This window comes from Heliconius melpomene, chromosome 4, assembly GCF_056956725.1.
Source record: "Heliconius melpomene rosina isolate 202511_hmr_F chromosome 4, ASM5695672v1, whole genome shotgun sequence".
Classification (NCBI taxonomy): Eukaryota; Metazoa; Arthropoda; class Insecta; order Lepidoptera; family Nymphalidae; genus Heliconius; species Heliconius melpomene.
Window position 1 is genome coordinate 2,099,853 of NC_140392.1, and position 15,646 is coordinate 2,115,498.

Consider the following 15,646-nt stretch of genomic DNA (forward strand, 5'->3'; position numbering starts at 1 on the left):
GCAAGCAGTAAGAACTTCTAAGCAAATAAAAGAAAAATCCGAATACGAATATTTTTATGATGGAACCTGGGAACCTGAGCACCGAGTGAGTACTTCCTAGGATGGGAATCGAACCCACAACCTGTCCCATTTAGAGCCAGACGCTTCTGTCCCTGCACCACGATTGGCCTCACCATAAAATATTAGATAGAATATTTTAAAGAAATATCCATAGTATAATTTAGAGAACCAGTATAATATAGAAGTACAATCTGAAAAGGAACGGCTTAACAAATTCGTTATCCAAACAGAACTATGACGAAGTTGAAGAGATTTACGTACAACTAACTCATTGGATTCAATTTTTGTGTTACTCTGAAATAATCTTAAAATTCAAAGTATTAAAGTTTATTATTCATCAATACGATATACCAATTATATATATATATAGGTATGTAAGTTTGTTAGTAAACAGTTATTTTCTTCAGTTCGTTGTTAATTTCAAGTAGGATAGTCGCTAGCTTTACGTTGTTCTATAGAAGATATGTGGATTAATTGTATTTTTGTGTATGTATCATACATGATTTTTTTATCGGCTCTACGCTGTATCCCGTACACAAGAGGGTAGGCAAATGGAACCTAGTGTTAAGGCACTCTGTTCCCTATTTTTCGCCCAATTCTGGAAGCAATCCGTGTTAAGTGGCAGAACTCGACATCGGGCTTTGCCTCGATGCCAGAGCGAAAAAAAGAAAAAATTAAATATTTCGTTTCCCCAGAGTAGGAACGAACCCACAACCGGTCCATTTACAGTCAAGCACCACAGCTGGCCTCAATTTCTATTTCTATTAATTTGTCTATAACCTACATATTTAACTTACCTAATACTACGAGCTTAATTTTTGCTATATTTAATAATTTCTATACTAATCATAAGTTTTCTTTTTCAGAATAATAGTTTTTCACGCAATATTAATCAACGAAGCAAACACTGAAAAAAGGCAAAGGAGATACCTCATATTCACACCTAGCACTCAGTGGGGGGTAAGTAGCCGTTTATTTATTTCATAAAGGCTATATTAGAAAAGAAATATTCAAAGCGTTTATCATATCCAGCGATATTGGTAGAGAAAATAAGAAAGTCCATCCGAATTAAATTTTTCAACGTATAGAATTAAAATTTGGCTTTGAGTTATATTAGTGGCAAAGTAAGCTGAGGGAACCTAATATTAAGACACCCGTTAAATACCGGAAGTCGATGCTGCGTTAGTCTCGTTATCGGAACTGGTATATGAAAATAACTTCTTCCCCGACTGGGAATCCAACCTTCTCGTCTACAGTCAGGCGCTAAGCCGCTGCTCTCTTTATTTATATATCTTTCGTATATAAAGTGATTTGCATCCCAAATAAGTGTAACAAATATACATACATACGTACATACAAAGGCTCATAAACACATTACTCTCTTTTGTGTCGCGCAATTGTGTAAAAATAGACTAATAATTGTGTAGAAATAGGAAATTTTCAAAAAGAGTTATGAATTAAAATCTCATTTAAAAGACATTTTGTTTTAGGAACAAGCTATGAGTAGCTTTAGCAAAAATCGTAGTTTATTCTACTTCATTAAGGCTTCGACAAGTCTTTAAACAATTTCTAATCTTTTTTAAACATTTTTATGTTTAGTTTTTTAGTGTTAGTTTAAATTTAAAAAAGAAAAAATAAAGTTTTATATATATAATACATAATAGGTAAATGTTGTACAAAATATACTGCAAAGTAAAGCAAAATTTAATTTGGCGTTTTACCAAATGTATCTATCTTTCAAGATAGCATTGCTGGAAGTTGATAAAATTCGAAACCCAAAATTATTTGTGGAGCATTAGAAAAATTTCTTAAAAGCTAATATTATGAGAGCACGTTCTTAGAAAATATAGGTCTATTTAAGTTAATGGATAGATTTCATAATTTTATATTATTCTTAATCTGATTTCCTATATAAATCAACAAGGCTCGAGGTGCAGCAGTATACCTTCAGACTTTGTGGGTTCGATTCTCACTCGTAGTAATGAATTGTGTTCATTTTTTTGCTATGATAATAAGACAAAGCCCGACGTTGAGTTAAATAATTAAAGAATACCTCAAAAATGGGGAACGAAATGTCTTAACATTAGGTTCCCTCTGCCTATGAAGCAAAGTAAAAAACAGAGCGCCCAAACCCATCTCTAAGTTCTCACTTAAAAACAACCAATTATTAAAAAACCAATTCCCGTTCAAAACTACCCTCCATATCACAAAAATCTACCCCCAAAACCAAACTATACTACAAAGTTAATTCAATTCTATTCTATTCATTACAATATATGAATGTAACAGGTGTTCGTAACAGTGTCTGTACCACTCCCACACCCGGATACATTAGTGAGCGTGGCGTGGTTCTACGAAGCTAATTACTATAACGTGGCCAACGCGACTTACTTACAGCCCTTGCTTGGTGATGTAGATGTAAGTACTGAAGATGCTTATAATATAAATACGAGTAAGTTGTAACAAAAGGTTGTGGATTCGATTCCCACTTGAGGAAATAAAATATTTTTACTGTGGCAATGAGGCAAACTGCTGCTTTGAGTTTCTCGAGTCAAAACGTAATACCTTCAGAATTCGGCGGAAAGTGGAGAACAGGAATATATTAATGAGAACGGAGTGTCTTAACACTAGGTTCCCAGATTAATTCTGCCTAGCCTGCTATGCTCGGGATGCAGTGAGATGCTAAAACAAATTTAACATTGTTTTTAAAAATAAATAGAACTTCACAATTTCGTGATAGACATGTCTACTTATATTTAGATTTTTTACAGCTTTTTGCTGTATCCCCCATACCAGCAGAGTAAGCAGAGAGAATCTAGTGTTAAGTAGTGACTTAACACTAGAATGGAGTGCCATTCCTCACTTTCCGCCGATTTTTTCGAGATATTGCGTGTTGAGTGGTGGAACTCAACGCCGAGCTTTTGCCTTGGTTTCAGGGCGAAGCAATGAAAATATTAAGAAATAATTATTAATTTCCTCGAGTGCTCGAACCCACAACCGTCGTATTACAGTCACACCCTGGTGCCTCTACGCCACGACTGGCCTAAAATATTTACAATATTTAGATACTATTTACTTATATTTTTGGCAATTTACCAAAAACGCCAGCCACTTTCGTCCCACTAACTTACTCGTAATAATACAGTAAATACGTAAAATGTAATTATTACTAGTAATAATAAAGCTACTCAGTGTTTCTGTAATTAGGCTCGTTAGCGCACATGCGGTTAAAATCACTAACCGAATGAATATTTATTTAGCAGTACTGTATTTTCGTTTTATAAACTATTTTATTTTATTGGTGTCGAAAATTTGATTGATAATGTCAGGTCGTAGGTTCTTTTCCGGTTGATTGATTGGTTTTGTTTTATATAGGTACTTTCATTTCCTTTTTATAATAATAATATTAATAAGTTTTTTTCCTGTTATTCTCGAAATAATAATTAATTATCTATATAATTTATTAGTAAGTTTCATTTAATTTAAGATATTTATTCCTCAGATAGGAAGCGTTCGACATCAACGAAGTATCACAGATGCCAATCATATTTTAACTCGACGTGGTGTCTACTTCTTTATAGAGACGATGCTTAAAAAGTAAGTTAAAATAAAAATAAAAAAAATAACAATAATATTAAATAAAAAGAACTAAAATAAACTAAAATCAGCTTCACGCTATATCCCGCACACAGCAGGGTAGGCAGAAGGAACCTAGTCTTAAAACACTTCGTTCCCCACTTTCCGCCGAATTCTTCAAGCATTGCGTGTTGAGTGGCGGAGCTTAACGCCGCCCTTTGCCTCGACACCAGAGCGAAGAAATTAAAATATAAATGTAAATAAATATTCAATTTCCTTGAGTTCGGATCGAGCCCACAACCGTCGCGATACAATCATTCCCTGGAGCCACTGCGCTACGACGGACTAATGTGCATACATAACTCTTAGTGAATTCCTTTCAACTACATAAGCAAAGCCACAGGTAAAATCTAGTGAATAATATAAGGATTTCCTTGTAATATATAGCATAGATATAAACTATATATAGGATAAAGCTAAATCATTACGTATGTACGTGGCGGTGGCGAGTAATTTATTTGAGTTGCTCACTGAGTCGTGTTCGGCAGAGGAATTACTGGATTAGAGAACTGGCATGCACTAACGCTTTATTAGTATACTACTGACACTACTGACATTACTGACATATTAGTTAAGTTTATAAGGTTAATAGTAAAAAAAGATATTTGTTTTTCTGTTGTTCTTGAGCTTGGTGAAAAGTGTGGAAATTAACCATTTATAAAATAGTCAGCTTCACGCTATATCCTGTATACAGCAGGGTAGGCAGAGGAGACATAATGTTAAGGCACTCCGTATTTTGTCGTCAGGCGTATAAACGTGGTTCTCGCTCTGTGTGGTTGGAGAAGTGGGGAACGGAAGTGTCTTAATGGCAACTAGGTTTCCATGTTCCCTCTGGCTACCCTTCAATGCGGAACATGGCCTGAAAAAATCATATAACTTGAAAAATTAAGCGTATTTAATAATTAAAAATGATATTCTTTCCATTTCCAGACACGGCTACCCAAGTCAGCCCTGCTTGCTCAGGGCAATATGTGAGAACGCGTCGCAGTTTCTACATGACGGTCTCCTAGGTGACTTACTTCATTTTATTCTAACGTGAGTTGATGTTAAATAAAATTTTAGGCTTTTTTTTAGTATATTTCACGCAATGGATTATGTAAAAATGCTTGTTTGAAGAAGTAGAACACATTGTGTGCTTTTTATTACATTTTTAAAGTGTTATTCTACACTAAGGATAGAAAATAAGAAATATTAATAATTATTACTGTACATCGGGATTTGAACCCGATTCTCTTTTCACCCGATATTTGTGCACCCAATACTAGAGCGAAGAAATAAAAATTCATCCCATCGAATGAAAATCAAACTCGCAACCATCACGCTTAAAATCAAACAAGCGAAATATTTCAAGATATAAAAATTTATAGCTCTAATTGAGTTAATGGACCATTAAATTGAATGGACCGAGTAAAATACAAAACCTTATATTTCTAAGTTATGTCAGAGCATGTGACTGTGAAACATTGTAGCGCAGATGAAATCAAACAAATGTAGCCGCTATTTGTAGAGTCCAGATTCCCAGCTCTAAATGATTCGCCATATTTCACAACGTTTTACACGTATATTTAGCTTCCGTAATAGATTTAAAGGGTTGTTGCTTTCTTTTTATCACACCCATTGCAGGGGAACCTAGAGTTAAGACACTCCGTTCCCCTCTGGTGGCAGTGCGGCGGTGAGTTCCGCCACTCAACAAGCAAAGCCTCCAGAGTTCAGCACAAAATGGGGAACGGAATGTTTTAACACTAGGTTTCCTTTGCCAACTCTGTAGTATCTGGGATACAACGTATTTTTTGTTATTAAAAATCCTGTATATTGTCTTTGAGAATTTTCAGCAAAGTATAAAAACTCCAAGAGACTCGATGTCTTTTAGATACCGTCTGAGCTCTTCAACCAATTAGGCTATACGTTTATAACTCGCTACGAAACTTATTTAATATGGTCGTCACAACTTTTCCTGTTAGCATCTCCTAGGATGATATTTAAAAAAACTAAAAGATAATAATTTAATAAAAATTATGAATTCAAATCTCACTAGGACAGGTTGTCGGTTCAATTTCCACTCGAGGAATTTAAATATTTAATATTTTCATTTACTCGCTCGACAAAACACTAACATGAACTAACGGTAACGAAGCGACGCGCGATGTTAAATTCCGCTTCTCAACATGCAATGCCTTCAAAATGCACCAGAAATGGGAACAGAGTACCCTAATACTAGACACAGCACCCTCTACCTCTACTGCTACGCAATGATTGGGATAAATCCATCCCACTCTTGGAAATGATCATAGATCGACAGCCTATAGAGTACGTAGTCGATATGTGAAGTTAAAAAATATATATTATAAATACTTTACTAATAAAATATTCATATATTACAGCCCATCGTCGTCTCAAGAAGAAGATATAGAAGATTGTTACTACGAAGCAGAATACTGGGGCCTTGAGGGCTATTGCGATTATTATATAAATACCTGTCCTGAAAATCCTTTAGACAATATATCTGTTCATGTTAAATGAAAAAATGTGTTTTTATTTAATTTGTAGCCTTTTGTTTTTACTTAAATAATAAAAACATGATTTTGTGTATGGTGAAATTCATAAATTATAAAATTCATATGACTTCTGACTTATCCTTATCTCATCCTATATCTTATAAAACAAAGTCGCTTTTCGTGTCTGTCTGAACTTTCTAACTCTTCTTCTTCTAAACCACCCAACGGATTTTTATGCGGTTTTCACCATTAGGTCGAGTATTTCTCAGGGAAGGTTTATATATAGTTTATTATTTGTACATTCTTATATAAATTAACATAAATACGATAAATGTGTATAAAGTCCTACCCGTTGAGACACTTTCGCGCATGCGCTGCTTTAATGGTAAGTACTACATGAAAATAATGTACTGGAGTATTGTTCCTCTTAATAAGATCTACAAAAAAGTCCGCGAGAGCATATTTTTATCTTTTAAGGATAACCTGTAGTGATCATATTTCTGTCTAAAAATAGTAATTTCAATATATTTTTTATTGTGAGGGATATTTTTCCATAATGGTATTAATCCTTATCCTTTAGAATACTTTATTAATTTTCTACGTTAAACGAAGATAAAATTTGCTTTTTACACTATTTCGAAATTGCGAATAGTATTAGAGAAAAACGCATTTAATTGTTGACACATCACGCCGTTGACTCATCAGCTGTGCCGACTCAAGTTTTACTTATCCCTTACGCTCAGCATATAAATAAGTATATTAGTTACGTTGGCCATTTAATGTAGATCAAAACTGTCTTTTACTGTTTTTTCATTTTAATAAGTACTTTACAAGTTGTTACAATATCAAAACATCCTTGCTGCGAAACGCACCCCGCGACGTTTTGCTTATACAAGCGTGTCATGAGCAGTCATCGGTGGTTCAGTGGTAGAATGCTCGCCTGCCACGCGGGCTCGGGTTCGATTCCCGGCCAATGCATTCTATTTAATTTTCGTCACAGGCAGCCACGTAATGCTTGCTTTTCATCAGGGACAGAATACCCTCTTCAGCATTAACCACAAGCTCGAAAAAAAAACCCGCCCGCTATAGAGGCATAGCAACGAAGATTTGGATGCGTTTGCACGTATTGGATAATTGGAGTTGAATGTATTATTTCAGCGCGATATATTTGGTTTCATATTTTTTGTAGTAGTTATTAGTAGGTAGGCTTTTGTTTATAATTTCTTCCGTTTAAAAATAGTCATTTAACTATCTAAAAATATTCATTTAAAAATATTTTAATAAGTACTTGAAAAGATTAGTAGCACAGATTTAAAATTACGGTACCTACTAAAAAATCCTCGCTGTGTAAAACAATTGGAAAATCCTTATTGAAACTACGAAAATGCGGGTTGCATTAGGGTTTAATTAATTTTCACATTATCTTAAATGCTTTGCAAACATACATTATATGAATAATCCAGTAGTAAAAGCGGGCGAAGCCGCAAGGGGGTCGCTAGTCTTACTATAAAAGCGACGATTCCCAGCCAAAACAATTGATTATTTTCATGTCCTCATTTTGGTAACAATACAAAGCGAAGCATTAGATTCCGCTTTCAACAAGAGAATCAGGTGGAATGTCATAGCACTGGGTTCCCTATGCTTACCTTGCAATATTCAGAACAATATAACCACACTTGAATACCTTAAAAAGTTACAGAACGCAGCCAACAATCATCCCAACAATATTTATTGATAGAAATCACCAGAAAGCCCAAACTTCACACGAAATAAAAGGCAACCACTCCAATCCATGTTAAAACTATTGGGCGAAGAAAAAAACTGAACAATGTGCTGCTCAATCAAAACATCGTTATCGAGCTTCCAACGTCAATCGGTTTCTTACGCCTTTATTACAAGGGTATAAGGTTCAAATTAGTTTAAGCAACACTGTCAAAGGTATAGCTGACGTGGTAAATGTTTGCCTATAGGAAAATTGCATGCACTATCGCTCAACGACAGTATATTAAAGGGTTTCTTTATAACGCGTGGGAGCTTTGAAGGAAATATAATATTTAGCTTTTTGGTTTTCCCTTTTATCTTTTTTACTTTTGATGGTGGTTACTACTTTGCGTTCTTGGAAGGTTGCCTGAATATGTTGTTATATTAAACAGGGGGTAAGCATTGAAGATATGGATTTTATTATTTTTATTTGTGAGTGGCTTTCCGCCAAAGATTGTAATCGTCTGTGCCTTTTTTTGATGGTGTGATTTCCTTTTTTTTTCAGTTTCACCATGTATTCCACATGGAACAGGACTACTCCACTTCCAGTTGCAGGTACCCCTGCATCTTGACTGATCTCAACTCACTGATCTGGCGTAGTTTTTCTCTTTCTCCCTCTCATGAGGTTTATGCTTGTCCTTATCAATGTCATATATATTTTAGAGTATTTGAAGTACTAGAAAGTCCTTTTAAAGATCATTTTCTGTGTAGGAAAAAGTAGTGTTAAGCCACTCCATTCCATACTTTCCGCCGAATTAGCAAAACAATATCTATCGATGGCGAAACCGTCGACTTTACGATCCACAAACAATTATTCTCTATTATCGTTCTCTATTCTCCAAGTATAAATCACACGATATGTCTAATATAGAATACTAACACAAAATGCATCTGCACAGAAAGTGCATCGTTATTGAACGGCGCCAATTAAACTGTTTGTAGTTCTTGGTGTTTGGGAAGCGATTTTATTGCAACGTCGAACGTTCCAAATTATTGTTGACACACACTTTACTCTTGCACTTGTAAATACTTGCAAAAAGCTGAATCAAGCTGGAAATTCTGCTTTAAAATCTGGATTTTATTGCCTGTATATCGATCATGGTAGTCTTGGTGCAGTGGAACAGGATCTGATTGTAAACGTGACGGTTATGGGTTCCATTTCCATTTGGGGGATCATTTATTATCATTTTCTTGCTTAGGTAACAATATAAAGAACGACGTTAAATTCCATTAACCAAATTTTCATGTCTTTATAATTGGACGGAGCGTGGACAACGGTAGTGTATTAACACTATTTTACCCTGTTATGCAGGGAATGACGTAAAAGAAAAGAAAATATATTTTCCCAACTTTTTAGTTTTTATGTAGTTGCAAAAATATTTTTAAATATATAGCAACCAACTAATCTGGATAAGGATTGGGATGTTGATTAAATAATAAATTATTTAAAAAATCAAATATTATTTGTTATTAATGGCGGATCAACTTAGTGCTGTGTTTAGTTCCGCTACTCAATACTAACAATGGTGAATATAGATAGAACTAATCTTAAACTGTAGATCCCCTTCACTTCCTTAGTAAGATGCAAAGGTTGTGTTAAAATAAAAAAATTTAAAACTGCTAAAACTACCTGTTAAACAAATAAACTTTACTGGTACAGTCTCTAAGAAGCATGGCGTCCATCTTATATACGACGAAATTATTAAACATACAAAATTGGCTTCTAGATAATGTTGCGGAATGTAAGGAAACACTAAGAGACAATCTTTCAATATTCCTACGATAACGGAGAAAAATACGAGATTTTTGATTTCTCTTGGTCTTTTCGACTAAGGTTAATGAATAGAAAATGATTTCCGAATTAGTTTTTTCCGAATATAGTCAAAGTAAACGATATTAACGACATATTTCCAATTTTCAATATGGTATTCTATACCATGCTCCCCTTTCGTGATACACATACAAAGTACCGTTTTAAAACAATTAGCGAACAATTTTGCCTTCCAAAGCGGTGTAGTACAGACACTTTGGTCCGCTGCTGTGATTAAATTAAAACTATTTGGAAATTTTTAATATTTTAAATGTAATTTATTAAAGAAATATAGTTTAATATTATTTAATAGTTTAATAATCAGTAATATTATGGTAGTTAATTTTTGAGAAATATATTTTCAAGCCTTTTGTGAGTGAGTAATTTTTAGAAAGCTATGTGAAATTGAAAATATTACATGAGGAAAGACTTTTGTAAGTGCTATTAACAGAAATAACATCAAAAAAATCAATATCTCACAAATAGTTTTTTTTTAATCATAACAGCGAGAGAAGCCCACGGAATTTGACAGAGACGAAGCGAAGTAAGAAAAAATATATTTAAATAAATCATAATAAATTGAATGTAAAACTCTAAAGAATTTTACTAAAAGTAATAGAAACATTACTTTTCTGATTCCATTTTTACAATGTGCACTTTTTCATTTATATTTAACCTATTAATTTCAATAAATAAAAATATTCCACTTTCTAAGTTAACATTCTCCGTCTAATTTAACATTTTTAGCGTGTCAGTGTCAATTTTTTCTTGTCACGCTCGACTTGAAGTGAGTTGGAAGACATTTCAAAACTATTTAGCTATAGAGATATATTCAAGTTGGTGACATTAGTGCTTAGAAATCTAAAGGAAATAAATATGAAGTGCTTTAAGGCTGTGTTTTTTGTGTAAGTATACAGTTTTTTTTTATTTTTTTCATTTAGTACTATGTTTACCCTCCAATTTGTAGAGGATTTTCATTTTTTTTTCTCAAATATTCGTTATAATGCATTTTGAAAAATTAGTATTATTTAGTCTTTTTCATCTTTATTTTAGGTGAAGTAAGTAAAATGATACTGATATAAAGATATTTCCCTATCTTGATTTAAAAAATGGTTGCATTAGACTACTTGTATAATTATTATTAAGAATCTAGGAACCTAGTGTTACTAGTTTCATTTTACATTTTATTTCTCACTTTCCGCCATATTCTGGAGGCACTACGTATTAAGTGGTGGAACTCACCGCGCTTTACTGCTTGTTACCAGAGCGACGAAACGTAAATATCAGATTTCATTCCTCCGATTGGGAATCGAATCCACCACCCTCGCGTTTAAGTCGCACGCTTGTACCACGTAGAGTAGATTTTATATATATACTATTTACTAAATCACCTTTAAACTTTAGTTAAAACCACCAAAAAATATAAATATTCCGTATACTTTACTCTACAAATAGAATAACTCAGTTTACGGACATTTCTTTGCAAAGTAAAAATTTCTTTAGCCAAACTTGAGTACAGCACAAACTCCATTTTAATTTTAAATCGTTCCTTCCGCCCCAAAGACGGGCTTTACGTTTTATTTTCGCTCATATAAAATACTAGACTTGCTTTTATTTATTTTTATGTAAGTCATAGCTTAAAAGTTTAAATAACAAAACTTTTATACAAGGAAATACAAATCAGCTTTACGCTGTATCCCGCACAGAGGTACCACAGGGTAGACAGAGGAAACCTAGTGTTAGGACACTCCGTTCCCCATTTTTCGTCAAATTCTGGAGGCATTGCGTTTTGAGTGTTGGAGCTTAACGCCGCCCTTTGCCACCAATATGTTTCGGCACCAGAGCGAAGAAATGAAAATATAAGTTTATGTAAATATTTCATTTCCTCGAGTGGGGCTCGAACCCACAACCAGGTGAGTTTACAATCATACTTTGTGCCCTTGCACAGCGACTCGCTTTCTTAGCTGTGTTAAATTATATTATGCATAGGAAGTCCAAAAAATACTAGATCTTGCGGGACTTGATTTTTAAAGACATTGCATGCAGAGGTAAAGCGCGGCCTTAAGTTCCACCACTCAGTACGCAATGCCTTCAGAATTAGATGGAAAGTGGGGAATGGAGTGTCTTAACACTAGGTTCCCTCTGCCTACCCTACTGTGTGCGGGATACAGCGTGAAGCTGAAAATAAAATATTAATATAAAACTATACAGCTAATTCATGTAGACTAGTCCTCGACCGGATGTCACGGATCTCATTTCCCGTTCTAAGCAAATGTTTGTGTTGATATAACTTTTTCTTAGTCACTCGGGATGTATGAAAATAGTGTATTTTTGTATGTTTGTATGGTGCTTATTTTTATATTGTATAGAAATTAGCCTTATTTTTGTATGAATATAAATTTATTTAGTAGCGTTTTTCCATACATAGAAAAGTAAGCGGTTAGAGATAGAGTTAAAACATTCCGTTCTCGACTTTTATGTAAAGTGGCTGAGTTCAACGCTGCTCTTAGTTTTATTGGAGAGGGAAAATCGAAATAATTAATTTCCCCAAGGGTGATTCAAACCGACAACCTTTGCTTTTCACATTAAGAAATAGTCAAATTTAGGCCAAATCACGTACCCTGTAGGAACTGTGATGGTGTTAATTTTTAAAACTGTTAATATATTTTTTTTACTTTTCATATTTTTTACTCGGTTGAATTAAAAAGTTGTATTCTTCGTATTTCAGCGCTACCTTATTGATGTCCTCGTGCAGAAGCCATGATATTGCAAAACGTGGCCTAATATTTCCACCCACAAGTTTGTACGGGGTAAGTATATTTTTCGCTTCACACATATAGCAGAGTAGACAGGGGGAACCTGGGAACCTAATGTTAAGATACTTCCGTTTTCCACTGAATTCTAGAGACGTTGCTTGTTGAGTGGCGGAATTTCATTTCTTCGAGTAGAAATCGAACCTACAACGCTCTTGCCCTTACAGTCGCATTCTAGCCCCTGCGCCTCTCCTATGACCTTTAGCTCTCCTCTCTTGAGATGCCAAATTTAATTAAATATTTAAGTAAATAATTATGTTAAGTATATTCTATATCAACACTTTCTTAAATTCCAGACTTTCGTAGCCATTGCTGTGCCACTCGATATACCAGACAAAAATGTGTTCGTATCATATAATTTCGAGTCAAACTACGCCGTCGTCACCAATATCACGCAAATCGACGAAGTTATATTTCCAAATTTGCCTGTAAGTATTTTTTTAAACTTCCTACCCTGCTAAATGCGGGATACAGCGTGAAGCGTTTTCGTCACCGTTGTCTATTAAGTGATAATATGCTTATAAGAATTTCGACCTACTTCTATATAAGTAAATGGCTTAATTATTACTAATAGCAAAATGTATGAGTCTGTCTGAAAGGCGGCGAGCTGAACTTATCTTTTGTATATTAAAATATTTCTTGAAGAGAGAAAGATTCAGGCTTCCAACAGGCAGGGTAGGCAGAGGGAACCCAATTTTAAGACACTCTGTTCCCCACTTTCCAGTTAAATTTCATAACATTGCGTCATCAAACACTAAAAATAAATTAAATACAATCATTCCCCCATCAATGGATTGAACCTGCAATTGTCATATTATTGTTACTTAATTTTTCTAATATATACCAAACTTTTTACAGGTCATATCAGCACGACACAGTCGGAGTATCACAAGAGAGCTGGCGTATACAGCTCTTGAAACGAAATTCAAAGAGTAAGTTACTCTCTTGATTGAAGACATCCAAGTTTTAACCGAAGCACGTTCTTTTAAACAAATATTTGGAATCTAAGATTTGATAGAATTTTCGAGATCTTGTAAATATAGTAGGAATGTATAAAAATGTTAAGAGGTCAGTCGTAGTGCATGGGTGCAAGCGTACGACTGTAAACGCGACGGATTGTGGGTTCGATTCCCACTCGAGGAAATATTTCATATTTTTATTTCTTCGTCTTGGTATATACATAATATATAAACACTACGCGTCACCGCTTAAATTGCTTCGCCTAGCATTACAAATCGCGGCGTTAAGTTCCGCTATTCAACAATTTAACTTACTTTTGGTTCGGTGTTCGACTCTCATATACTGAAAAATATATTTTCTATATCGAATTTAACATATCACCACGTACACATAATAAAGAAAAAAGAAACTAAAAAAATCATCATCATCATCATCATCATCATCAGCCTGTCTTCGTCCACTGCTGGACATAGGCCTCTCCAATGGCACGCCACTAAAAAAATACACATACTATTATTATTTACACAAAGTAAAAACTTTTCGAAATTTCCTCAGTAAAGGCAAAAAAATTACAAAAATTTGTTATTCCAGACACGGCATGAACGGAAAGGAATGTATGCTTAGAAATATTTGCGAGGCCGCCGAGACGCCGCTACATCATAACGGACTTTTAGGCCACATAATGCACATAGTTTTTACGTAAGTTTTACCATTTTTTTTATTTTTTACATCTGAGGCAATCGTTGCATAGCGTGTTTGTGAAAGCAATAGTTGCAGGATCGTTTCCGCGTGGAATGAATTATTTTTAATTTCTCGCTTTGCTTACAAAACAGAGAGCGGCGTTTAGTTCCGCCACTCAACACGAAATACTTACAAAATTGGAAAGTGGGGAACGGAGTGTCTCAACAGTAAGTTATTCTGTCTACCTTTTTGCAAGTTGCAATACAAGCGATTGGCGTGAAGAGAAAAAAAGGGAAAAGACGATAATTTTGTTTTTTCTTATCATTTATCCTGCGTGAATAAAATTTGCGCCACTCAACCTGCAATGTCTTCGAATAGAAAAGAGAATTCAATACTTTTTTTGTTAATTTTTTACTTTCATTTTACAGGCCATCATCATCAAAAGACGAAAATTTAGACGACGCTTACTACGAAGCTGAACTAAATGGGCAAAATGGCAATTGTGACCAATACATGGAACTCTGTCCCTACAGCCTTTTCGATATTATAACACGATTAGTTGAAATAAAACACTAAAATAAATATTTATGTTTTACTACGTATACAATGAACCTTAAAATTGGTGGTTTTCTCAGCTTCATGCATTGTGGAACCTTCAGCACAGATCTAGTTATGTTTAAAATCAGATGGAGCATAGTGTTAAGACACTCCGCCGATTTTTTTCGAGGCATGAATAATTAGCAAAGCAAGCAAAGCAAAGCAATTAGCATAAATTTACTGAAGTTGTCGTCACAACAAGACAAATATCGGGTCATAGCGGTACAACGTGCCTTTATTGAGATTGAAATATTACTTCTTGTGAAGCATATTTCGGAGAACACTAAGTGACGTTAATTAAACCTTTTTAGTATTTAAATAACTTAATTTTTAGGGTTCCCGAAAATTTAGAGGTCTCGAGCTTCAAAATCAAATTTAGCTTATTTAAGCGAAATTCAAACTTAGCATAGTCAGAGGCCTTTCATCTGATACTTCACGTGAACTAGAGGCTTTAATACCATGCTGTTATTTTTTAGGATTTAACCAGAAATGTATAGTTTTCTGATTTTTTCCTGAACTAGTACTATCTGTAGATGTTAGTTGCCAAATTTCATAATTCTAGGTCAATCGAAAGTACCTATTAATTTTGATTTCTTTTATAGTGTCGAAATACGCCTTTTTTGCGATATAAATGGTGTTTTTAAGTAAATGTAGAAATATATTTTCTTTTTAAGGAAATCATAGGGCCGTAGATAAGACCATATGGTTTAATTTCTTGACAGATAAACTGATGGACAACAAAGTTATCTTATAAGGGTTCCTTTTTTTCCTTAAAAGATACGGAACCCCTAAAAAGACAAACAATTTATTTATTTAACTTAACAAAAACCTTT

The 15,646-nt window shown here is 34.2% G+C and overlaps 2 protein-coding genes across 2 annotated transcripts; both read left to right on the forward strand.

Moving 5' to 3' along the window:
• The first annotated feature begins 473 nt into the window (after positions 1-473).
• On the forward strand, positions 474-6,216 carry LOC146539395 (uncharacterized). The gene is made up of 6 exons (XM_085185034.1): positions 474-546; positions 927-1,020; positions 2,350-2,478; positions 3,563-3,657; positions 4,627-4,731; positions 6,078-6,216. The coding sequence occupies exons 1-6, from the start codon at positions 524-526 to the stop codon at positions 6,214-6,216; spliced, it is 585 nt and encodes a 194-aa protein (XP_085041160.1). The 5' UTR covers positions 474-523.
• A 4,383-nt stretch (positions 6,217-10,599) lies between these two features.
• Positions 10,600-14,792, forward strand: LOC146539396 (uncharacterized). The gene is made up of 6 exons (XM_085185020.1): positions 10,600-10,667; positions 12,491-12,572; positions 12,872-13,003; positions 13,434-13,507; positions 14,127-14,234; positions 14,645-14,792. The coding sequence occupies exons 1-6, from the start codon at positions 10,639-10,641 to the stop codon at positions 14,790-14,792; spliced, it is 573 nt and encodes a 190-aa protein (XP_085041146.1). The 5' UTR covers positions 10,600-10,638.
• The last annotated feature ends 854 nt before the right edge of the window (positions 14,793-15,646 follow it).